Source organism: Cibotium barometz, chromosome 21 (assembly GCF_041138505.1).
Source record: "Cibotium barometz isolate CiBa-2024 chromosome 21, ASM4113850v1, whole genome shotgun sequence".
Taxonomy (NCBI): domain Eukaryota; kingdom Viridiplantae; phylum Streptophyta; class Polypodiopsida; order Cyatheales; family Cibotiaceae; genus Cibotium; species Cibotium barometz.
The window spans coordinates 26,643,088-26,667,672 of record NC_141066.1 but is presented as its reverse complement, the minus strand read 5'-3'; the positions used below and the strand labels follow the sequence as shown (position 1 = coordinate 26,667,672).

The following is a 24,585-nucleotide window of genomic DNA, read 5'->3' as shown; positions in this document are numbered from 1 at the left end:
AGTCCTTGCTTATAGATAAATCCATGGAAGAGAGCCTTTAAATTTTCCTTGACACATTGGTTTTAACACTAAAATGAGCTTGGGCCCCATTATCATAATCACCTATAAAGGATAACTGAAATGATTTGTCAAAAATTTCCCCTAATTTCGATAGTGTCATTAAGGATCACAAAAATTGAAAAAAATTGTATTGTTGTGCAACATGTGAGGTGCAACACTCCAAGCGAGACTTGGCGCTTTTAAAATTTCACTTTGTGTGATGTTAGAAGAGTCCCTAGAGATGCCATCTTCTTGTAGCACCTTTTTAAATTTATGATAAACTTTTAAATCTAGTAACTACCTTATTTAAAGAAGGTCATTGTTTGAACGAGTGGAATGTGGGGGGCTAAGTCATATATCAGGCATTCCGTAGTAGCCCTGAGTCTACTAGTGAAATAGCCGTTAATCTACTAGTGCTTCTACTAGAGAAAGGCATATCAACATAACCCAAGGTAAGTTAGTTGTCTTCTACTTGTGGCTACACGAGAGAGAGAGAGAGAGAGAGAGAGAACTCGGCCAACTAGTTTTGTTTTGGTGTGTTGGCGACTTTTGAACAAATGTTTTGCCCTCAAAGCAAGCCCATATGAAGTGCATATGCTTGGAAGCATATGAATGGGGCCTATGATATATGTAGTTTGAACCTTTTTGTGATGCAAAATGAGCTATGCAATGATTTTCAGATTTTTCTCTATGAAATAAAATTTGCATGAAATTGCGGGGACATTTATTAATCCTTTTGTAAGTGTGCTTATTAGTAGACCGACACTACGAGTTAGCCTAAGGGTTCTCGACACTACGAGTTAGCCTAAGGGTTCTTTCTTCTCTTAAATCGAGCCTCGAGTGTCCCCACTTTAAGAAAACTTTTGCAGCAACGCAGTTGTCACTGTGGTGAGTGGAGCACACTATTGCCGATGCAGCAAGGTGAGTCCTTTCTCTCTCTCTCTCTCTCTCTCTCTCTCTCACACACACACACACACACACACACAGATACACACGTACACGACACACTCTCTCACTCTCTCTCTCTCTCTCACACACGCACGCACACACACACCCACACAATCAACACACACACACACACACACACACACACACACACACAATTGCTCTCTCTCCCACCTTCACATTAACCATACCTAGCCTCAACCCCAACATGTTCAATTCGCCCATCAACCCCAACCTGTTCAATTCGCCCATCACCATGATATAACCTATTTGCAGCCAAATTTTAGCGACTCTAAAACGGATGTCCGGACTCCGGATGAGGTATGCTTGCTTGATATTTAAATCCTCACATTGTCCCTGTCATGTTGAAGCACACATGACCACAGACCTCAATCCGGCACGAGCATTAACACCTAATTAACACCCAAACGCTTTAACGCAGACAATTTCAGATTCGCACTTGCAGTATTGCAAACAATGTTTTATCCCTTGTTTCCTTCTGGTAGAAGGATCTTGCTTCTTTTCTGATCACATGTAAAACTTTTCTCTTTCAGGATAAACACATCATCTTAGATTTCATGCTATAACATAAGAAAGAAGTGTATAGAGTAAACTAAGTGTCAAAGATTTGTAAAGTTAATCTTTGCTTTTTAATTGTCCTCCTAATCACTCTAAAACCTGTAATTGAAGCAACCATAGCACCTTTTGCCTTTATAATCACGAGTGCCTTGGTTTTGCTCCGAGGTGATTAAAAAATCGAGCCCTTTAATGTTTGAGAGTCTATTCCTCTATATTCACCAGAAGGAATCTTAGATTAGCTTAATATATTCAGGAGATTTATTTGGTTGAGTTCTGTTTTATAATCTCAGCATTAACCTAGAAAATCAGGGATTAGCTTTATGAGAGCTTTGGTGGGCTGAATTCTTTAAGTCTAATCAAACGAAATGATGCAAGGTTTTGAGTCAAGAATCCCAATCAACTAGCGAGGGTTTCCTCACTTAGATGCAACAAAGACAGCTAAATAGGGTTTTAGTTGTTAATGTCTTCGCTAATCTAAGAGGTTCTTTACGTTTGCAGGCGACCGAGAAGCGATGGAGGCGAATCGAAGAAGGCTTGAATCAATTAATGGTGATTGTGAAGGAGAAATAATGAGATCGTCAAGAGGAGGCAAAGGGCACCCAAAGCTTGAAGATTTTCTGGGGAGCAAAAGCACGGCCGGACAAAGTATCTACCCTGCTCAAGTTGAAGACCTAAACCCCTCTGATTTGGCCACCATTACTTTAATCAATACTAAAAACAACTCCGGATTATTGTTTAATCCCAACGGGGTCAACGAATCTTCTCTCAAGCACTCCATGTTTAGCAGGGATCATGCTCTTGGTTTAGCAGATTCACAGGGCTTTAATGATGATGGTAACAATGTGATTAGCATGGACTCAACGGGCTCTAAGACGAGTATAATTATGCATCATCATCATCATCATCATCAGCAGCAGCAACAGCAACAGTACCTTGGATTAAGTAGTCCTTCATTAAGATTAATGCAGCCAATTAGCAGTAACACGGCTACTAATGCACTCCAACTTGCTTATGAGAGTAACCCAAACGGAGCATACCCTATGCTTAATTGTTCTGCTAATGATTGCAATCTTCAGCTAAATCAGGAAGCCTGCAACATTTCATCTGCTGCAGGTTTTATGAACGGCTTTTCAGGGGTGGGCTCGAATTGGCGGATCAGTTCGCAAATGATTAATCAATGCCATAATTTTGATAAAGAGCGAAATAACTCAGCTGTTAATGAAGATTATTGTGATAATCAATCAGGCGCAGCTAGATTGATGACGAATAATTACTGTTCAGCGGGTTCTCCAGTTAACCCTAATCATAACCAGATGATTAACTCTAACAACTATCAATCGGCTCTCACGCTTTCCATGAAAGCTTCGCCAGTTAACCATAGCCATAATAATTTATATCAATCTGCAGCTCTCACGCTCTCCATGAACCCGACGAGCAGCTCTCAGTGGGTTGACAGTAATTCCACGCTAGCCACTCATGCTATTAACCTTAATAACAGCAATAGTAATAATAATAATAATAATGCAATGGAGAGCTCTTCTACTGATTCCAGGGGGATTTTGGTAAGCCCGGATAGGTCTGCTGTAATTGAATCGACGACTTCCAGAAAATCAATCGACACCTTCGGCCAAAGGACCTCAGTTTACCGTGGAGTTACCAAGTGAGTGCTGTATTATTTCATGTAGCCTTAATCATGCAGTATCCACTCCTAATCATACCCTTTGATTCACCCGCCCTTGATCAGGTCATAGTGTTGTTTTATAAAAAATAATGGTTCTGCTCATGATGCCACGCTTCAAAGGCATAATCTGTGGCTGATCTTTGAGCTTAATTGGTTCTAATCAAGCAGAGAAAGCCTTGTTTGTTTTAAGTGTTATTGTAGCCCTTGATTATTAGCCTGTTTTTCATAGATTGTATGCGCTCGTCTTAGAGCCTACAAGAAGATAGTTCTGATCAAGCATAGAAAACCTTGCTAGTTCTGTGTAAAGAGTGAGTTATTGTAGCCCTTGATTATTAGCCTGCTTTTTATGCACTATTGATTAAAAAGTTTTAGTGGGATAGCTTTCTCCATAATTATAAGCTATTATGATTACTGTTCAAGCGTTAATGCAATGGCCTTTAAGATATTTTTTTGTTAAAATCTTTCAATTAGGCTAAGCTTCTGTGATTCAATAGGGGTGCAGGATCTCTTGAGAATTGTTTCTTTTTCCCTTGTGTTTGGTGCTAGACATCGTTGGACTGGAAGATTTGAAGCTCATCTTTGGGACAACAGTTGTAGAAGAGAAGGCCAAACTAGGAAAGGAAGGCAAGGTAGAAAAATTACAGTAGAATGCATTATAGTTAACATCAGACTGCATTTCTATGATAGGCACCATATTTGCCACCCCTTTTTCTGAACATTTTGATTGCATTTCTCTTATAGTTATCATTGTTTACACCCTTTTTTTTTTCAACCATTGAAATGCATTTCTAGCCCCAAAACCCCAAAAAAAAAACAAACTTGTTTAGAAAACATGTTCTTGTTTGATTGGCATTGTATTGACCGAGAATTGTAATAATTGACCTTTTACTTTGGTCCATGGGATGGATTGATGGTGGTGGACCTTGTATTTCAACTCTATGCAGTTTACTTGGGTATGCTCCTCTCTCTTTCATTTGGCTATAATTAAGGCAGCACTACATGTATAATTATTTCTTTCCACAACATCCCCCTTGAATAAAACATGCTAATTTTATCTTTTTTTTTATATTCATATAAAGGAGGGTATGATATGGAGGAGAAGGCAGCTAGAGCATATGATCTTGCAGCACTCAAATACTGGGGTCCTACAACCACCATCAATTTTCCGGTAGGTGATGTTTACCTCATAATGTTCTAGAGACTAAGCTAAGATAAAATGATCAATCCAAAAAAGCACACTCAACCTAAGCACCTATGATGTGTAAATCATGTATTATTATTGTATCCATTATACCGAGCATGGATCTTTATATGTTTGTGCTATACAATGTTGTAGAAATGATTATTAGAAGAAAACTAAGCTAAGGTAAATGATTATTAGAAGAAAACATGCTCTAACGTTAGTATGATGTATAAATAATGCTTGATTATTGTATCAAGCATGCATGGATCTACATAATGTATAAATAATGCTTGATTATTGTATCAAGCATGCATGGATCTACATAAATTTGCTCAAAGCTTAAAAGAACTAAGATGGATCTGTACAAATTTGCTCTCAAAGCTTAAGAGAACTAAGAAACTCCCACTTTTCCCAGCTTGAAAACTATGAAAAGGAGCTGGAAGAAATGAAAAACATGACAAAACAGGAGTTTGTGGCATCTTTGAGAAGGTATTTCAATAGAACATAATTTTCGATATAGCTATTCATTATTCATTTTAGGAATCTGTTATGGTGAGCAATACTTGAGATTTCCCTTGCTTTCATTTTTCTTTTTTTTTTTTTCCAGGAAAAGTAGTGGATTTTCAAGAGGTGCTTCCATTTACCGTGGAGTGACAAGGTTGGTTCAATTCTACCATATTTTCACCTTATTAACCAACATAGAATATTTACATCACTAAAACCTTACAAGTGGCAGTCACGTACTAGTCTTTTAGACTTTGTTTCCGTAGAACCTTCATTATTTAAGCTACCACACCTTCCTTATGTCTTCAAATCTCACTGGAGAGAATGTGCTAAGTTAAGTCCCTTCCGCTAGAATAACTGATCAAATACTAATGGTATATCCCACCATGAGAAAATGAAACACTTGTGCTGTTCCATAGAAAGATATAGTCTTCTCCTAGAAAAAATGTTATAATGTTTTTGCTCTTAGGTATTGCTTACATTGCCTAGTGTAGTAGGCCATGAGTGTGCCATATAACTTGGCCAAAGGGGTTTGTAACTACGCTTAAAGCCAATCAAAAGTGGCATGGTTGCTCTTTTTTTTTAAAACACAACTTAGCCATTCTAATTGTGAGGACAAGTCGATGCTCTTACAATTAATGGCTCCATGGCCAAGTTAAGTAGCTCATGTGCTTATATTTCATGTAAGTACACTATACAATTAGAGTCACTCATTTCACCAAATATATGCACACAACATCCAAAACTATTCTTAAGCTACTCATTTGCCACAAAGGCCCTTAAAAACTGTGCTCCAAATAACTAGTGCAAAAACAAAACTAAGATGTTTCTTATAAAGGTATGCTCGTAAAGGTATTCGTACACATTTACCTTAATACGAAAATGATTGAAAAGGGACAACTAGATGAGGATGAAGAAGGACTGAAAGAACATTTGCTTTGATATCTTCTACTAGAACTAGCTACTTGAGTAGATCTCGAGGAGAAGTTATATGAATTGTCTCCATGGTATTCTTAACGTAGAACAAGGGAGATGAGGATGCATGGTCTCACTACCATCAAAAACTACAAATACAAAAAGCATTAACCCTATTGCCTCTATTCTAGAAATGTATACACCATGAAGAGCATAATGGTATAACGTCCTTCAAAGTAAAAAAAAAGGATTATTGATACTATTATACTTTGGCTATTCTTGTTCCCATCCAAACCAAGAAAAACCTTTGTGTAGTAGAGGAGAAGATTCTTGGGAGCCCCATAAATTAGCACATTCCTTATGTAATCTCTTGAAATTTGATCTCATAATGTTTCTCATAATACATTTGTTCTCTTGCATGGGGGGAATGGTTGGTTTTATAGTCATTGAATTGTAGAAGTACAATAAGACTAGCATCTCACATAAAGATGAAGGGTTGGTCAAGCCTAGTTGACGTGCTATCCACATGTGGCTTAGAGATATAGTAGGTGAATTGGAGTAATTTTATGGTTGATGAGTTTGAAGTGTGTTTTGTTGACTAGTGAACAATGCACTAAAATGTGTGAAATTCTACAAAATTTTGCCTCCTCTCTCTATAATTATCTTTGAAATTGGAGCCTTCTATATCAAGTCAACCTTGTAGATGACCTCAAGTTACTAGTGGTCTGATTTTCCTAAGTGAGACAAATGTACCAATTTATTTTATGGCATGTGAACATAATATCTAATGTAGGAATAGGATTGGGATAGCTTTGGACCAACTTTGGGGTGCCTATATTGCATGTGTAGACCGACATGGGGTTGTTTCTTATGTTTTGGAAGAAGGAACCACAAGCTTAGGCTATATTAATTAGATTTCACTTAGCTTTGTGATGATTTGAATATAGTTTCCTTTGCCATTTTCCATTAGGCTCAACCATTCTAAACCCCAATGAAAGGTTAAACATCATTAGCCCTTACGCATCATTAGGTGTACCTTCTATTTGATATGAGAAATTCATCACCTCGTTTAAGCTTGATATACTATGATGATAAACTAGATTGAGATTTATAGGTCTCATAATAATGTTATGGTCAAGGTAAGATTTGATTTATATTAGAATGGATGTTTGCCTATTTTTAACCACATAAACACGAGCTATATAAAAAGATGTGTCTTGTGCACTTACCTTCTTTTTACTTAATTATATAATTTGGTCTTGGAAACATATGATGTGTTTCTTATAGAACTATGTTGGGAATCACGTGTAGCTGGACACAAGAGTAGCCATACTTTTAAATTATTTATTTACTTAAAATTTTCTCAAGCCTTGTTCTAAGAATAGTGGATAACAAGTATCAGTCTAGCTTTTTTCATAATGAAAAAGCAAAATTATGCTTTTTTATCCTAGACTTCATTTAAAAAAAAATCAAAATTAATAGCATTATAGTAACCATAAAGTGGTTACTACAATGTATCACTTGAAAATACATAGGATTTAAGAGTCTACCATTTCTTGCATTTCCTCTTTGGTACAAGGCTCCCAACCTTCATGATGACATTAAAGCACTTGTTTTGTATTGGTAGTTAAGCTTGAGGCATAGCCCAAGAATAAGTAAAAAAAGAAAAGAAAAGCAAAATGAAGCCCTAGATAACCCTTCACGATTAAAATATCTTCCAATTTCAGTCATATGTTTTGAACCATATAGTAAAAGAGAAGAAATACATTGAGCTTACACTAAGAGAGCTCTACATATGAAATTACTTTTATAATTGTTTCAAGGCTAAGTAGACTTGGTGGTAAGAATATTTTGATGCAATCACACTAAGTGAAAGACCTTTATCTAGATGTTTTTTTTTGTCTTAGCACAAATTGCAAACATTGTACCATTAACAAATGACATCTTAATTACTTTTATAAAAAATTTGAGCTTTAAATTGAAAGAAACCCATCAACTAGGACGATCTCAATGTTTCTTCGAATTTTGAATATTTGATAGACACTTGAATTTGAGTGCATATAGAATGCTTCAATATCTTAGATAAGTGGATATTTAAGATAATTCAAATTGTAGTATAGAAGAGACGTGTTATGCATGAGTTTTTCTTATGAATATGGATCATAAAAGGCTGTAAAGTACCTCTTACTTTGAACTTAAGGGCTTTCTTCTGGGAAACCTTCACATCAACTCATTGCAAAGCTTAATATATGATAGATCAATGGTTAGGTTTCAATGATCGACTATCAGCATGAGGTTGTATATATATACGTATGTTTTTAATATAAATTCTTAGTATGTTTTTAATATAAATCCTTAGTAACGTTATAATAAGTAAAATATATTAGTAATATTTAGAAAAGACATCTTATGTAACTATAAATACTATAAGTAGATATCTTGTAATCCATCCCTAGTGCTCTCACTTAATATCATACATCAGTTTAGATGTACCACTTGAGTCAAATTCATAGTGATGCTATAGTCTATGGTAGACTTAGTATGTCTAAACATATTGAGTCTACCACTTGAGTAACCTCATAGTGATTCTATAGTCTATGATAGACTTAATAGGTCTAAAAATATCAAGTCTACCACTTAAGTCAACTTCATAGTGATGCTATAGTCTATGGTAGACTTAATATGTCTAAACATTTTGTGTTATACTAAAAAATGTAGTAGATTCCATACTTACTTCCCTACCATCTCTTGGGAAAGCACATACGTACGTGCACACACATATATAAATAAATAAAATGTTTTAATTTGTTACATGCTAACAAGACTTAGCTAAATATCAAATGATTCTATCTATGCCATATGGTCTGTGCATTTCATTCCAATGGTACCAAGCATATATGAATCATAATTATTGGAGTAGAGATCAAGGTAGAAACATACACATAGATGCAACAAGCAAGGAGAGAGAGATAGAAGCATAACACTCAAAGTAGATTAATAAGAATGAGTGAAGTATAAGTGAAGTGACATAATAAGGTTACTTACACACTCTCATAAGAGTGCGTACATATGCTCGGGGAAAAAACCTCCTAAGGAGGGAAAAAGCACCTCGGTCTATTATTGGCCAACATCCATACATCATTACCATATAAATGGCTTCAAATCTTCCCTGTAGTGATGATGTGATCATATATAGGGACCATGTGGTTGATCAATCCCTATTTGGCAATAAGTCCAGTGCTTTATGAAAGGCTTCAAACTTCTCTTGTGAATATATACGACACATTATTATGTGTAGAGACATGCGCTAGGTTAATCTCTCCTACAATAAGCCTTTCCCAAACATATAGTGACCATGTGGTTGATCAATCCCTATTTGGCAATAAGTCTAGTGCTTTACGAAAGGCTTCAAACTTCTCTTGTGAATATATACGAAACATTATTATGTGTAGAGACATGCGCTACGTTAATCTCTCCTACAATAAGCCTCTTCCTAACATAATGATAATGTTCCTCAATGTGCTTTGTGTGATCATGGAACACTAGTTCCCTCAGGCAACGACTAGTTTTTTTTGGCTATTAGTGTGAAGATGGATCTAGGGAACTACTATCTAACACCAAGATTTTCCAAAAGGCATATGAGCTGTACACACTTCATAGTAACTATAATAGCTACCATGTTCTTAGCTTCACAGCTCAAAGTGGCCACTAACTGCTTCTTGCTGGGCCATGATATACATGAATCACTAGGATGAAACAAAAAGCCACTACTGGACACTTACGTGTCATAACATCCAGCACAACTGAAATCACCGAAGGTATGTAATTAAATATCACCCCCCTTAGAATAGAACATTTAAAGGGACTGAGTGCCTTGTAAGTATCTAAATACTCACTTGGTAGCTTGTCCATGATTACTTCCGGGACTTCATAAACTTGCTCTGAGAGACCCCAAACTGAGTGTGTGGCCTCGTATTACATAGATAGATGAGACACCCAACAACCTACTAATGAAGTGATGCATCAAATGGTTCACTTGTATTCTGGAGACCAAGCCTAGCACATGTCTCTATTGGTATAGAAACATGCATATAATCTTTAAGACCAAACCATGTAAGCAGTCTCTATATGTACTTTGATTGCAACATCACAATACCATCATCACACTGCATAAACAATATGCCCAAATAATAATACAACGAGCCCAAATCTATCATCTCAAATGACACATGTAAATCATTCTTGAAGGCTGAAATCTTCTCCTCACTAGGACCTGAGTAGCATGCCATCAACATATAAAATGATGACTAAACTATAATCTTTACTGCTAGAGGGTACTCCAAGTTGGACTATTGCAAAAGCCATTTATAACCAAGTATGCATTCATATTCTCATACCATGCTCTTAGAGTTTCCTAAAGGCTATATAAATCTTTTCTTAACTTGCACACTTTAGATTCTTGGCTCTTCTCAAAAAAACCACTAGGTTAAGATACACAAACCTTCTCATGCAAATCACCATTCAAAAAGCCAGTCTTGATATCCAATCGATGATCATTCCAACCAGGATGTGCTGCCAATGTAATAATATACCTAATTGTAGTTATACAAGATATGGGTGCAAATGTCTCATCATAATCTATAGCCTTTTCTTGAGCATAACCATTTGTAATAAGCCTTACCTTGTAGTGCTCTCAACACTACTATCAACTTTACACTTAAGCTTATGAACCCACTTTGTACCGATGGCCTTTTTACTATAAGGTAAATTTGCTAAATACTAACTGTCGTTTTTGAGGATTGAGTTGGGGATTGAGTCATACTCATCGTACATGGCCTACATTCAACGATCATTTTTTGTGCATCCTCAAAGGAAATATGTTTCTCTTCATTGCATATAATGAAAATAAGAACATGATCCACAAAAGAATAAGATGCATGATGAGAACCAACATGTGTTTTGCTAGGTAAAGGAGTAGCTAATTTGCTATCCCATAATGTCTACACCAGCCATTTTGGTATACTCTTGGATGCCTATATGGATACCCTTTCCTAATCCAATCTTTTTAGTACACTCTTGGATGCCTGTATAGCTATCCCTTCCTACCCTTTCCTAATCCTCTTTATCATCCATAATTGCCTCATCAATAGGCTAATATATGGGCTAAAATTTAAGTTGATTTCTAGCCAGTATCGATTGATTTGTAGCACCTTTGTTGAGCATTTATTTTCGCCACATATGGCTACTTGTCAACATTCTCTAAAGGTAGAAGTATATGAAAGATGTCTTGTGAGCATACATTTTGTAGTTTTCTTCATAAAAGCATGGGTTGGATTGGTATTTCAACCAAGACAACATCTCTACTCATCAAAATCTTCTTTGTGGCTAGATGGTAGAGTCTATAACCTTTTCCTTTTGGATCTATATCCCATAAAAACATATTTTACTACCTTATCATCCAACTTATTGCGTTGTTGCTCAGGCACAAAAAGCAAAAAGGCATAAATGAGCCATAGAGGACTTCTTACCATTCTAAGCTTCATAAGGGGTAATTGCCAGTAAGGTCTTAGTTGGGCATTTGTTTAGTACATAAGTGGCACACATAGCTACCTCCAACTAAAAAACATGAGGCAAATCTTTTCCTTTAACATGTAACATGCAATCTATATGAGAGGTTTGTTCTTTCTCTTGGCCATACTGTTTTGTTGAGGTGCACTATACATTGATGTTTTATGACTCTTTTAACCATAAATCCTTTGACATATACTGCCCCCTTGATCAATATAAAGGTGCCAACTTTACATAGAGACACATTTTCAACCATACAAACAAAGTGTCAAAAGCATGCAAAAACCTCTGAGTTTGCCTTTAACGGATACACCTAAGTGTGCTTGGAGTAGTTATCAATAAAGGTAAATGAGTTATCTTCTAATTATGGCTACACCACAGAGAGAGAGAGAGAGAGAGAGAGAGAGAGAGAGAGAGAGAGGGAGGGAGGGAGGGAGGGAGGGAGGGAGAGAGATTGGGATTGTGTGTGTAATCACTAGGCCAACCACTTTGTTACAGTGTGTTGGTAACTTTTAAACAAATGTTTTTCCCCAAAGAAAGCCCATATGAAATGCATATGCTTGGAAGCATATGAGTGGGGCCTCAACCTTACATCAAACTTGCATGATATATGTAATTGAACCTTTTTGTGATGCAAAATGAGATATACAATTATTTTTAAATTTCCCTCTATCAAATAAAATTTGCATCAAAATTCTAGGGGCATCATTAATCCTTTTCTAAGTGAACTTATTACATGCACATAATAAATTGCTAGTAGACAGAAATTACTAGTTAGCCTAAGCATTATTTCTTCTTTTAAATGGAGCCTCGAGTGTCCCCACTTTAAGAAAGATTTTGCAGCAACACAATTGAACACACTCTTGTGATTGTATAAGTGGGTGGAGCACACTATTGCCGATGCAGCAAGGTGGATATAATAGCTGTTGGGAAAAGAATTCTCTACTGTGTCCATTATGTTAGCAATCATCTCATGTCTGTACATTACACACTAGGTCCTTTGTTGTGGGTGTGCCCACCCGTTAGGTGTTTCTCCATTTTCCCCCTGTTTTTCCATGTATTTTTTCCTATTTTTGTGTGGACATGGGGCTGTAGTGCTACCCGACTTGCCTCCATCTGCTGGCCGATTGGACATCTTCCGACCTACTCCTCAGTGTTGGCCGATTGGTTTTTCTCTGGTGGACGACTATGTTTTTATGGTCATGAGTAGATAGGGCTGTTGTTGGGCTGGCCGAGCAGCCTAGGGCCATATATATAGAGAGGCTGCCCCCCCCACACTCTAGTGTATTGGGTATTTTGTACCAGATCTTGTATATAATGTAGAGTTCATACAACTTCACTCTCTCTCTCTCTTCAGCGTTTTCTCTTCCACACACAATTCAACGTTTTTCTAGGCTGGTGGTTCCACCTTGCATTTTCTTGTCTTCATTGTTGGTGTCTTGCTACATTGTTCTCTTAGTAGTTTGCCTCATATCCACTGCATATTCCAACATGGTATGAGAGCCCCAGGTGACTTGAAGGTTGGAGACATTGGAGAGCTTGCGGGACTGTTTCTTGAAGACCTTGGAGCTTACGGGAGATTTGAAGAGCTTGCGGGACTCTTGGTTTTTGGTGTTGATTGGTGATCTCTTGGGCTGTTAGGGACTTGGAGATTGGGTAGAAGTCGGCCATCACCTTTGGATAGCCACCTTGCATATTAGTTGCAGCCTCTTCTTCATTTTTTTTCCCACCCACCCTCCCTTCACAAGACCAAAGTAACCCTCCTTGATGGCAGACTTGCGTGAGATGGCTCAAAAGCACGTGAAGATACCTACTCTCCCCACATTTCCCATGGATCGACAATTGGACAGGACCAACTACGGCATATGGAAGGTAATGATGGAGTCTATATTACAGTCATATGACTTGGCTGATTTAATTATTGTTGGTGTTCCATGACTGGAGTTGGAGGATGGGGAGTTCTACTCGGAAAGAATGGGAGGCTCAGGCATAGTTGTGGGATCATGTCAATTCCCATGTGCGTTCTTTCATCTTCCTTAATTGCACACCACAGGTGATTAATGATATAAACCATATGACACTGGTCAAAGGGATTTGACAGCATTTGGCTTCTCTGTATAATAGGGTATCACCCATGAAGTGGGTCTCCTTGAAAATGTGAATGCGGGTGATGGATCCTGCAAAGTCTTCGACAATGTAGGAGTATATCAACAAGTTGTAGGCTCTTCAGTAGGAGGTTCTTCAGGCTGGGAAGGAGATATCTTGAGAGGACATGGACATCACTTTGCTGTCTCATCTGACCTCTCAGTACTCAACTTTCTACTCCTCTTTGATCTCACCAGTTGGCAGGCTCAGTACCATCACATGGGAGGAGCTTGTGTGTCTATGGACTTGGACCAGGAAGAGCGTTTTACGAACCCTCCACAAGGTGGAGGTTCTAAGGCCTTGACTAGCCAGTGGTCCCAAGGCTGCAGTAAGGGCAAAGGGAAATCTTCATAGGAGGTCTTCTGAGAAGGAGTCTGACGTGGATTGTGACGCCTTGAAGGCAAAGAGGACTTGTAACAATTGCGGTGAGAAAGGCCACTATTGGAGGAAATGTCCTAAACGGAGCACCAAGCAGGGTGTAGATTCCTTAGCAGCAACCATGAAGACTTTGGCTTTTGTGCACTTGGAGATTATGGACATTGGCATTTCATCTTCTTCAAGCAAGGAGGCAGTTGGACTCACCGCTAGGGACACTCGGGACTGGAATCTAGACAGAAGTGCTTCTTGGCACATGACTCCTTCCCGAGAGTTACTATAGGATCTTTGGAGGCACACATGTCACATCCTGATTGGTGACGAGTCCACTATACCTATTTACTATGAGGGTAGGTTAGAGATCGTTCCCGATGGCAAAGGGGGGAAGCATTTCTCCCAGGTTCTTTTTGTTCCATCTCTTGGTTTTCATCTGTTGTTAGTGCATGAGGTTTGCAAGACTGGTGTACAGGTGGAGTTTGAGGAGCATTTTGTTTTGCTATCTGGGACAAAGCAACAGGCTAGGTTGTATGGGAAGGTAGAGTGGAGAATGGGATCTACAAACTCTTAGCACTCTCTTACATGTTCTCAATTAGGTGATGTGTGGTAGTTTTGTCATGACCACTTGCATGTGGATATGCTGCAGAGAAAGCTTTCTGGACCAAATGGTGGATGGCTTGCTAGATGTAGGCAGTAGTAGTGTAGGCAGGAACATTCCAGTTCTTGTGTTCATGAGTCAGAGGAGCCTTTACAGGTGAACTATGCTCTGATGTCTTATATCAGTCGTCAGGACAAAGACCCTCCTGTAGTTGAGGAAGCTCTTTCCTAAGGGACTTGTAGGAAAGCCATGCAAGTGGAAGATGATGGTGACTTGCAGGACCAGGTGGATGTTGAGAAGCCTCTAGGCTTTGAGGTTCCAGGTTCAGAGGGGGTGGTTTACAGGTTCCGGAAGGCCTTGTGTGGTTCCCAGGACTTGGCATACCAAAGTTACAGTTGATGATCCTTGTGAGTAGGTTGATGCCTCTTTGTTTCTAAAGTGGTTTGGTTAATTGATTTGGTTGTTGAACACCAGATTGGAGGAGCTTCTTAGTGGAGCTGTTGAGCTCATTTTTGTAGACGCCTTTGAAGACTCATTACACTTTACATTTCCTTTTATTTTATGATCAATGTGGATGTGTTGTCTTTGGGATAGGAACTAGATACTTTGAAATATTACATTAGGGTGGACCTCGAGGTTGGTCCTTTTTTTATTGAACTTCTTGGATTAGGCATGCTGGTTTTGGGATTAGGCGCGATGTTTTTAGATTGTACAATCTTGAGTTTCCCATGGTTTTACTCTAATTCTATCTTTTATAGAAAGCTCAAATGCTTCCTTGAGGTTTTCGAGGTTGGAAACACTTCATTCCCACTCTATCTATGAGTCCCACTCATAAAGGGATGTCCACACTTTTTGGTGTCTAGTTTGTAAAATTTCAAGGCTAACTAGGTGGCCTAGCTATGGGCAATAGCTATGGGCAAATTGCAGCATTTATTATGAGTTATACCATAACTTTGAAAACTTGTCCTCATCCCATGCTCTTTAAATTTTGATGCAAAGAAAAATCTTTTAAGGTAGCTTTGAGTTGGTCTTATCGGTTGTAACATGCATATTTTATCTTTGTCAATATTGATGATATGGAAAAATCTTGCCACCATACACATGCATCATTGGATATGTGACAATTTGCTAACTTGGTACCTTCTCCCTAAAGATATTTGAGATGTTAAAAAAATAAGGGACAAATTGACGGATCTAAGAATGTAGTTTGATAGGATCAAGGTTTACATTCTACTTAACTAAAAATATCACCCTTTCAAGGAATTGTTTTACCGTACCAAGAGTAGACATGACAATAAAATTATAGGAAATGGTGTAGAGATAAGCTTTTTGTGCCTCTACATGGAAATCCTCCACCTGCTATTGATATTAAAACACTGTTTGATGGTTCTCTAGTACCTCTAAGAAAACTCACTTGATCTTTAGAGAGTTCAGTTATAGCAAGTCTCTTTTTCTTGTTGAGTCCACTACTTGACACTTTAGACACAATATTTTTGCACATTTGATCTTATCTCATTGTCAATCTTGTTTTAAAGCAGTTCATTTCTTGTAATGCTAGGCCATTGGGGTAGGTTGTTGAACCAGCAACATTGGCAGGTTATGGTATAGCATGTTATACATCATGGGATAAATTTGGGCCAAAGCCATGGGTATACTCTTAGTATTGAGTTTTGTGAGAGAATTTCCATTGAGGAAGACACATCCATTAGTGTTCTCTATTTTACCATTTCCTCGTTTGGGTTTATAGATTTTCTGGAGTGCAAAACCATCCTTAGAGGGAGGATCGTTGTCATCACCTAGAGATTAAATATAAACCATCCACTTAGAGACAATAATTTTGGTCTCTTCTATGCATTGTTTCAAGTTGAAGATATGATGCCAATACATATGAGTGTGCCATGTGAAGAAAAATAAAGGTGAGATGATTACTAATACTGAACAATCAATTTACAGGACACTAGAAGGGTGAAGATGAGAGATGAATTTCAAATGTATTCCCAAAATATTTTAATATTAAATTATATTTATTAAAAAGTTCACATTTTTAAAGTATAACCAATGAAAAGATGTTAAAAATACTCACGTGTCCTTGCATTTTCCTTATTTAGTGGAGGATTTTTCATCTACCATTGGTCAATCCAACTTCTTTTCTTAGTGATAAATTAATTAGGAGGGCTAATCCTATAAATAAGGAAAGCTTATCTCTTCAGTAAAGAATGCAATTGAATTTCTTCACCTTTCTATTCTAAAACTTGCATTGTGAAGGAAGAAGTGAACTTATTTAATATGATTTGATTACGTTGTACAATAAGAAAGACTAATGGATACTTTTCACATGTGATATAGTACATTATGGGAAGATAAAAGGTTAACATTAAATACATTGACCCACATAGTCTCAAGAAAAATCCAAGCCTATAACTTAAACAAGGAAAGAGAGATGTGATATGAATGATAGTTCCTTCTCTCATGTTAAGAACCTTCTTTATGCATGAGTAACCAAAAAGCTTATACTTAAACATGTGTAGAACTTTATGAGTGAGAAAAATTTCTTAATAGGTGATCATGATGGGATACCAAATGAAACTATTAAAGGCTTAACTTTTCCCTTATTCAAAAATGGGAAAAATCTTGAAGTTATTATTATTTTTGAGTTCTCATAAAGGGTCTAGTAGGTGTGGTAATGAGGTGGAGCAAGGTGCACTTATTTGTAGAGTTATTTCCACATGGAGTACAAGTCCAAGATGCACATGACCTACATATTTTGTTTTTGGAGTTGACCATATAATGACCTTTAGTTCCATGACAAACTTGATAAGTATTCAAACATAACTACATATATACATATATAGGAAAGTTTGAGTAATCCCATAAACTTGGCATTAGTATATGTATTCCAAACATGAAGATATGTAATAGGTATGCTGTGGTTAAACATTTCGAAAAAATAAAAACATATTGTCTAAGACTAGACATTAAGCAAACTATGAGCCCTTGTCCTAGGACAAGTTGTTAGTGCACCACCAAGAGTTGCCAAGTCAAGTCTTGTAAGTCCTCCATCAAATGTGTGACCCCCTTGTAATTCAATTAAGTACAAAGTGTTTGGGTCCTTCTTTTACTTTGATTGGGCACATCAAGACAAACCCAGTTAGAGTTAGTCATTTAGAGCAAGGTCTAGTTTTGTGTGAATCTCATTGGTACTAGAAATATCCAAGAGGTTTGGGGAAGTTTGAAGGACACAGAGGGACTATGGTGGGATAGCAAAAATAGGCACTCTGGCCCAAGTGTGCATTCGAGTGCCCAAGATAGGTCACCTTGGCATCAGCCCATTTACGAGATTTGGAACCACCACTAGTCCAAGAATTAGGTCAACTAATCAAACAACTCTGCAAGCCCATATACAACGAGAGGCATGGTCATTTCCCACCCATCTATTTCTTGTGAAAGTATGCCCCATATAGGGGGCTATAGGGCAACCCATTAAATACAAATTGAAGGCTTAAGAGGTCCAATACATGCTATAGCCAAATGGCAAGTAGTTGAAGCCTGAAGGTTAATGGCAAGTAGTTGAAGGTTAATGCAAGTCTCAAGAAGCAAGCATAGATATATCCATGGGGAGGCAACCAAATTCAATAGCTTCCCACATAATAAGAAGTTCAATCACATGTTCCCAATGGGGATAATGCATATCTCAATCCAATCCAAAAGTAGGAAAAATTTAGCCTCAATTGTACTCATCACAAAAAAAGGAGCAATAAAGCAAAAACACCATTTGCGGGGGACCCTTCAATAGGTTATTGAAATCCATCATATGTATTGTATTGTATCAAGCATTCCAAAGCACTTGATGTAAATTTGGGTAATCATTAAGTGTTGCATTTTATTAAACATAAAGTGTTAATGTTTCTCTTTGAGAGTTCTACAATGTTATCTTATGTAATGAGGTTAAGTTGACCATTCTTGTATTGGCATGGAGATCCAAGTAGCAATTATAACAAACTCCCCAAAATAAGGGGAATAATATTATAAGGGGGTCTTCCATACTAATTACTAAATTGTTTTGTGAGCTCTCTATAACATCAAGCATATTACACAGGTACCAGGAACAATAGCCGTCAAAAAATACTTCTAATGAGTTAAAATTTGATGTGCAAGTAGACCATGCCCTAAACATGCCAAATATGATATTTCACATGTTGCATGTTGAATGTGGCTAATTATCGAAAGAAATTAATCATATCAAAGATCTCTAAGGAGACAACATCACTAAGAATTGTTTGGGTGGTCCTCTTGATTATGATGCAACCTTTTTGATAACTTATCACAAAAGAGTGTAATTTGATGCTTCATGGGACTGAATATTTCAAAATTTCTCTTGTGAGCTTGAAGTTGATGAGTTTAGATGATAATCATATTTTCAATATGGGAGGGTTTTATCTTGCACTCTAGAAGCATTCAACAACTTGTTTTATAAGGGTGGTTGTTGGGGAAGGGGAAAACATTCATGTGTGTCATATCACTTTCCTTCAAGAGATACCCCCCCCTATATTCATGTCTCTACACCTATCCTTAGATTTTGAATTAAGTTAAAAGTCAATCTTTTTATGTGCTTCTACATGCAAAGGAGGAAACTTTTGACCACTAATTTAAGCAAACACATTTGCAAATTACAAGAAGGTGTTACTATAGTAGACCATCATCAAATTGTGTCTGGGATTATCACACTCTTTTGAGAGATGAGATCATCGTGTCTCCATTTGTGATCGAAAATTGCATCCTCTATAGGCTAGCTAGCATTTACACAAGTTTTTCATGTCGACAAAAAAAAAGGAACCCTAGAAGTGTATTCTTGGCTATTCACTTCTATATGATAATGTCATATATTATACTCTAAAAGAAACTTGTTTGTCAAACAATTAATGTTGAATTCGTGTGTTATCTTACATCTCTTAAGGGGGCCCTGAGTTAGAAATGCAAATCATTTATGTTGAATTCATGTGTTATCTTACACATTTTTAAGTGGGCCTTGAGTAAGCAATGCTAAGTAGATGCACATTTTGAGCAAAGACAAACAAAAAAATTCAAACTTTTGTGTAAGTTATCAATACAGTAATTCTTTGAAATCGCTCTCCCTGATCCACCACATCCATATGTAAAGAGTGTTTGGCACTACACAAGAGAATTTCTTTGAAGGTAGTGAGGCACCAAAACAAGTGTGTCCTAGTACCTGGTGTAGGTCCGAATGCGTGCAACATTAGATAGTGTACCAAATGTGTATTCTTAGCTTATAAATAGTAGGTACATGTTGAGACTTATGTAGTGACATTGGCTTTTCTTTTCGATACGCACAGGCATCATCAGCACGGGCGGTGGCAAGCCCGTATCGGAAGGGTTGCTGGCAACAAGGACTTGTACCTTGGAACATTCAGTAAGCTGTTATACCATGCTCATAATTTACACTACATTCTAAAATATAAGCATGACTTTCTTATGCGTAATTCCTCTGGGTACATTTTGGACTGGGTGCATAGCAACAGGTGTAGGCCTATAACGTTACTAATTTTATGTATCAAACCTTTGAAAAGAAGTCCAGTGGTTAGTGGAGTGTTGGGGAAACATTTTTGAGTGATTCACCTCACATGAATCCTTCTCACCATGGGTTGGAAGAGGGAAAGACAACTTTCTAACGAGCATTTTCTTTATAGTTTCATCCAACTACTACTATTTTTTTTTGAAAATAGAGGGTTTTTTTTTCTCCTCCTTGACTGTTTCAAAAGTCGAGGACGCTCCAGGATAAAGTGAACCTGTTTTTTCCCGAACCTTGGGTTAGTGTAGACAAGTGTAGAGGTGAGGTTTGGGGTTAGTGTTTAAATCTCTCCATACACATTTTTGGTTAGTGGGAAGATAGATTACTCCATCGGCTCATAACCAACTCCCGTCGCGTAGCTCACTGGCATCGAACCTAGGCCCCATAATGGGACCCAACCATTCTACCACTAAACTATGCGCCATAATGGGACCCAACCATTCTACCACTAAACTATGCGCCTGTGGGCTAACTCTCGATAACACATTTTTAACATTGGAACAAGAAAGCAATGTATAAGGGGTGGGGCCATCCTCTCAATAGGAGGAAAGCCCCCTTACCTCTAGTAAACTACTATGATAATTGAACCACAATCAATTGCTTTCATTTTCTCTCCCATATGCAGGTACACAAGAGGAGGCTGCAGAAGCATATGATATTGCAGCAATAAAGTTCAGAGGTGTAAATGCTGTGACAAATTTTGATATGAACAAGTACGATATTGAGAAGATATGCTCAAGCACTTCACTGCCAATCCAAGCATTGAGAAGGGCCAAGGGTAATGATGCAGCCGAGTTAATGCATGTATCATCATTAAATGATCCAAAGGATAGCAGTTTGATCACCTTGCAAGAACAAATGTATGGTAATGGCAATCTGAGGAGCTATGGGGGTGCCCACCACCAAGAGTGGCAACTTCTTGGCCACCCTGCACCACCACCTTCTACCCACCAAGATTATCATGAGAACCCATTGTTAATGTGGAGCAAATTGGATCAAGAAAGGGCAAATTTTGCACTCAATTCTGGTTTGCTTTGCCATCAGAACAGTAAGTTTCTTCAAGCAGCTAGCACTTTGCAAGCCCACAATTTCCTCAATTTGGAAAGGTCCTCCGATCCTTTGCAAGCTCAGAACTTACTCGATGTGGAAAGGCCTTCCATGGAGCTGGGCCATGCTTCAACCACAGATGTTTTTGGCAACAACTTAATGATGAGTCAATCGACAGGCTCCTTGAATCCGTCCGAGCTACAACCAAGGATTTCTGGCTGTGTAAGTTTTCACACCATTTTGTTTTCTTTGCCTGCTATTTAATTTTGAGGTACTATGGGTATTATTAGTAATTTCCTTAGACTATAATTTCGCATGACTTCTATAAGATATAGCCATAACCCTTAGTTTGCTTGTTATCTTGAATATACAAGTGACATGGGTTTATTTTTCCCCTAAAATTGTGGAAATATTATTTTTGAGATAGTATGAAATTGATCAAGATGTAGTCACTTGTTATATCCCTATTCTTGCCTTGAGGGTTCAGGACTTGGGATGGGAGTTCACATTTGGAAATTATCGGGACTAGGGATCGGGAATAGACGTCGAAATAGGATTCGAGAAAATGTGGCCCTTCTCTTCATCCTATGGCCGGTTCAATTTTCAGGAAATCAGCTTTAAGGAGAAGTAAAGTTTGCTCCTCAAGAGTCATAGTTGCGTGGCCCTTTGCTTCATCCTACAGCCGGTTCAATTTTGGGAAAATCCACTTTAAGGAGAAGAAAAGTTTCCTCCTCGGAGTCATGGTTGCTTTTTGATAGGCATCACACCCGTTTTTTAGCATTTTGACCATAAAATACTTAAAAAATTTTAAAATGCCCGTAAAAAATTACAGAAAAATACAAAAAAACTTGCTATATTTCACCAAACCCGTCAATTTTGAAGGGCAAGGGTGCCTGTAAAAAATCAAGCCTGCTCAGAGTTATAGTTATAATTAGTTAGTAAACGCTTCTTCAAAACTACCATTCCCTCTTTGAAGTTGTGCATAAGCCTCTATCGTCAGAGAAAAATGTGTACTATTTCCATGTGTACATAGAGAGATGTGGAGAAGGACCATGGTTGAGCTTTTAAGAGCTTGTACTTCTAGAGGATACATTTCACGTTCGCCTTCGCCCTCGCCCCCGCCCCTGTTCTCTCTCTCTCTCTCTCTCTCTTTTAACAAAGGCCTTGCTTTTGAAATGATACTTCAGCACTTGTTTTTACCATCGTTATAAACCTTTGGGATTCATCATTATATTGTCCTTGAAATCAAGGTGGTTTCTTACAATTTTTCCCTTGTTTATATATATATTCTCCTTTTCCCATGTATGATATGAAGAGACTACCTTTCTTTTGTTTTTTAAACTACATCTTATTATCAAAATTATAAATAAAATGTCATTTAACAAGTACCATTGTATGAATATCAATACAACGTACAAGGGCCTCTTCTCACGTGAGAAAAAAATACCACCAGTGACCTTGTGATAGTATTGTGAATGGTTGTGCTACCCTTTGTTTCAAATAGCACTGAGCCTTTTTATGGACATGGCACCATTTTTCGCCTTGTGCAACATCAACGAGATTTTTTTATAGCTTCTTTATTGCATGTTTTTTCATCTTTAACATACTTTTTTAACAACAATGTTAGAAAATGGGAACAAACCTATGACCCTTCTTAAGCATATAGTACTCTCTTGACTCATATATTATATGTTTTTATTATTCAATTCAAAACGAAGGTAGATTGTAAGTGTGTGTGTGTAGGCGTGCATATGCACGGATGCATTCATGCATGTGTGTAAATATATATTGTGTGTATATATGTATACATATACTCTCTCTCGCTCTCTCTCTCTCACACACACACACACACACATATATATATACATATATACTCTCTCTCTCTCTCTCTCTCTCTCTCTCTCTCACACACACACACACACACATATATATGTGTGTATATGTATGTATGTATGTGTATATGTATGTATGTATGTATGTATGATATATATATATATGTATGTATGTGTGTGTGAGTACACACACACACACACACACACACACACATATATATATATATATATGAATGTGGATGTGAGCCCGGACTGCAAGTATATTTTACATTGAGGTGTTTTAATGTTGCTATGGTTTTCTACCATCGTGGCTCTTTGTACTACATACAAGGTTTTTGGCTTTGTATATAATATTGATTATGACCCTATTCTCTTGGAAAAGAATAAAGGTGTTGAAGACTTAATCAATTGTATTCCCTCAATGCTTGAAATTTTGTTAATCTTCCAGTCTCCCTCCACTTCTTTTGTGAGTAAAGAGAGCCTAATATAATATTATTGACGAAGTGCGAGCTTGCAGGAGGCCGTGGCCAAGACAAACGGTGTATATGATCATCGTCAGCTTTTGCGTGAGAAAGGCTTGGTATGCTCGCAGCAGCAGCAGCAGCAGCAGGCAGAGGCAGCTAGTCATGGAAGCAGCCTTGTCAAATCAAATTACATGAGCTCGGGTGGTGTGTTGAATCACTGGGCGGCAGCCCCCTCCACAGATCTCCCGGCAGCCAGAGACCTTCAAGCTCATGATTTGACACCAAGAGCAACAAGTACCACCGCAGCAAGTGTGTACAACCCATCACCCCTCTTGGCTTCATGGGCCGACACTTGATCATACCTTCTGCATTGGGTTAAATATGCAGCTTTTTTTTCTTTTTCTTTTTTCTTTTTGGCAGCCTTTGCAGCTGTATTGACCCAGCTTCACAATATTTAACACCCCAATTGTGAATATGCTTTTCTTTCTTTAAATTTCCTTTTCTGACACTATCTGGTACTCTTTTCAAGACCTCCCGGGGGTAAAACATTCGCCCCATTTTGCTGTTGGCTCAAAGATGAGAGGTTGTTATCAATTATGGTCTTCCCAAATTTTCCCTCCACCTTATAATTTTGCAACACATTATGGGCGCCTAATTTTTTCCCATCTTTTATTTATGGATATTAAAACAGCACTATTACCGAGGGAAACAAACCAATGTTGTTTTATTGGTCGTTGATGTTAATTTTACATTTTGAGTAGACATGGCTAGAGGGGACTTGGCTTGTATATCGAAGTACCAAAGGGGGATCTCACCTCTAGAGATATTTGCTAATTTCATAGAACATAGCTTGTACAATTTGTGCAATGTAGAATGTATAAGTCCAAGTCCTAGAGACATAGTGATGACCAATTGTGCACATTGTTATTCCTAGATCATTTTTTATCACAAGGTAGAGCACTGCACAAATTCATTGGCAATGCCTGATGTGAGTCATGGAACCCCCCCCTCCCCCCCTCCCCCAACCCCCATGAGAAGGAAATATTGTATTAAAGAATTGAACCTATGATTTTCCTAAAGTTTTGAGCTAGTTTGGCTAAAATTACATGACAGAGTTAGGCATTCA

At 37.8% G+C, this 24,585-nt stretch overlaps 1 protein-coding gene across 1 annotated transcript; it reads left to right on the top strand.

The window, feature by feature from the left end:
• Window positions 1-1,141: 1,141 nt before the first annotated feature.
• On the top strand, window positions 1,142-24,056 carry LOC147627003 (uncharacterized). Its single transcript, XM_086816129.1, has 10 exons — window positions 1,142-1,305; window positions 2,062-3,223; window positions 3,791-3,873; window positions 4,189-4,197; window positions 4,324-4,412; window positions 4,843-4,916; window positions 5,035-5,085; window positions 19,881-19,957; window positions 20,742-21,385; window positions 23,513-24,056. Exons 2-10 carry the CDS (start codon window positions 2,076-2,078, stop codon window positions 23,813-23,815), a joined length of 2,478 nt encoding a protein of 825 aa, XP_086672255.1. The 5' UTR covers window positions 1,142-1,305; window positions 2,062-2,075; the 3' UTR covers window positions 23,816-24,056.
• The last annotated feature ends 529 nt before the right edge of the window (window positions 24,057-24,585 follow it).

Excerpts from the sequence above, each read along its gene's own strand:
- LOC147627003 (XM_086816129.1), top strand. The coding sequence starts at position 2,076 with ATGGAGGCGAATCGAAGAAGGCTTGAATCAATTAATGGTGATTGTGAA. Across the intron at positions 4,413-4,842 it reads CAACCACCATCAATTTTCCG|CTTGAAAACTATGAAAAGGA; the intron begins GTAGGTGATGTT and ends CACTTTTCCCAG. Across the intron at positions 21,386-23,512 it reads AACCAAGGATTTCTGGCTGT|GAGGCCGTGGCCAAGACAAA; the intron begins GTAAGTTTTCAC and ends GCGAGCTTGCAG.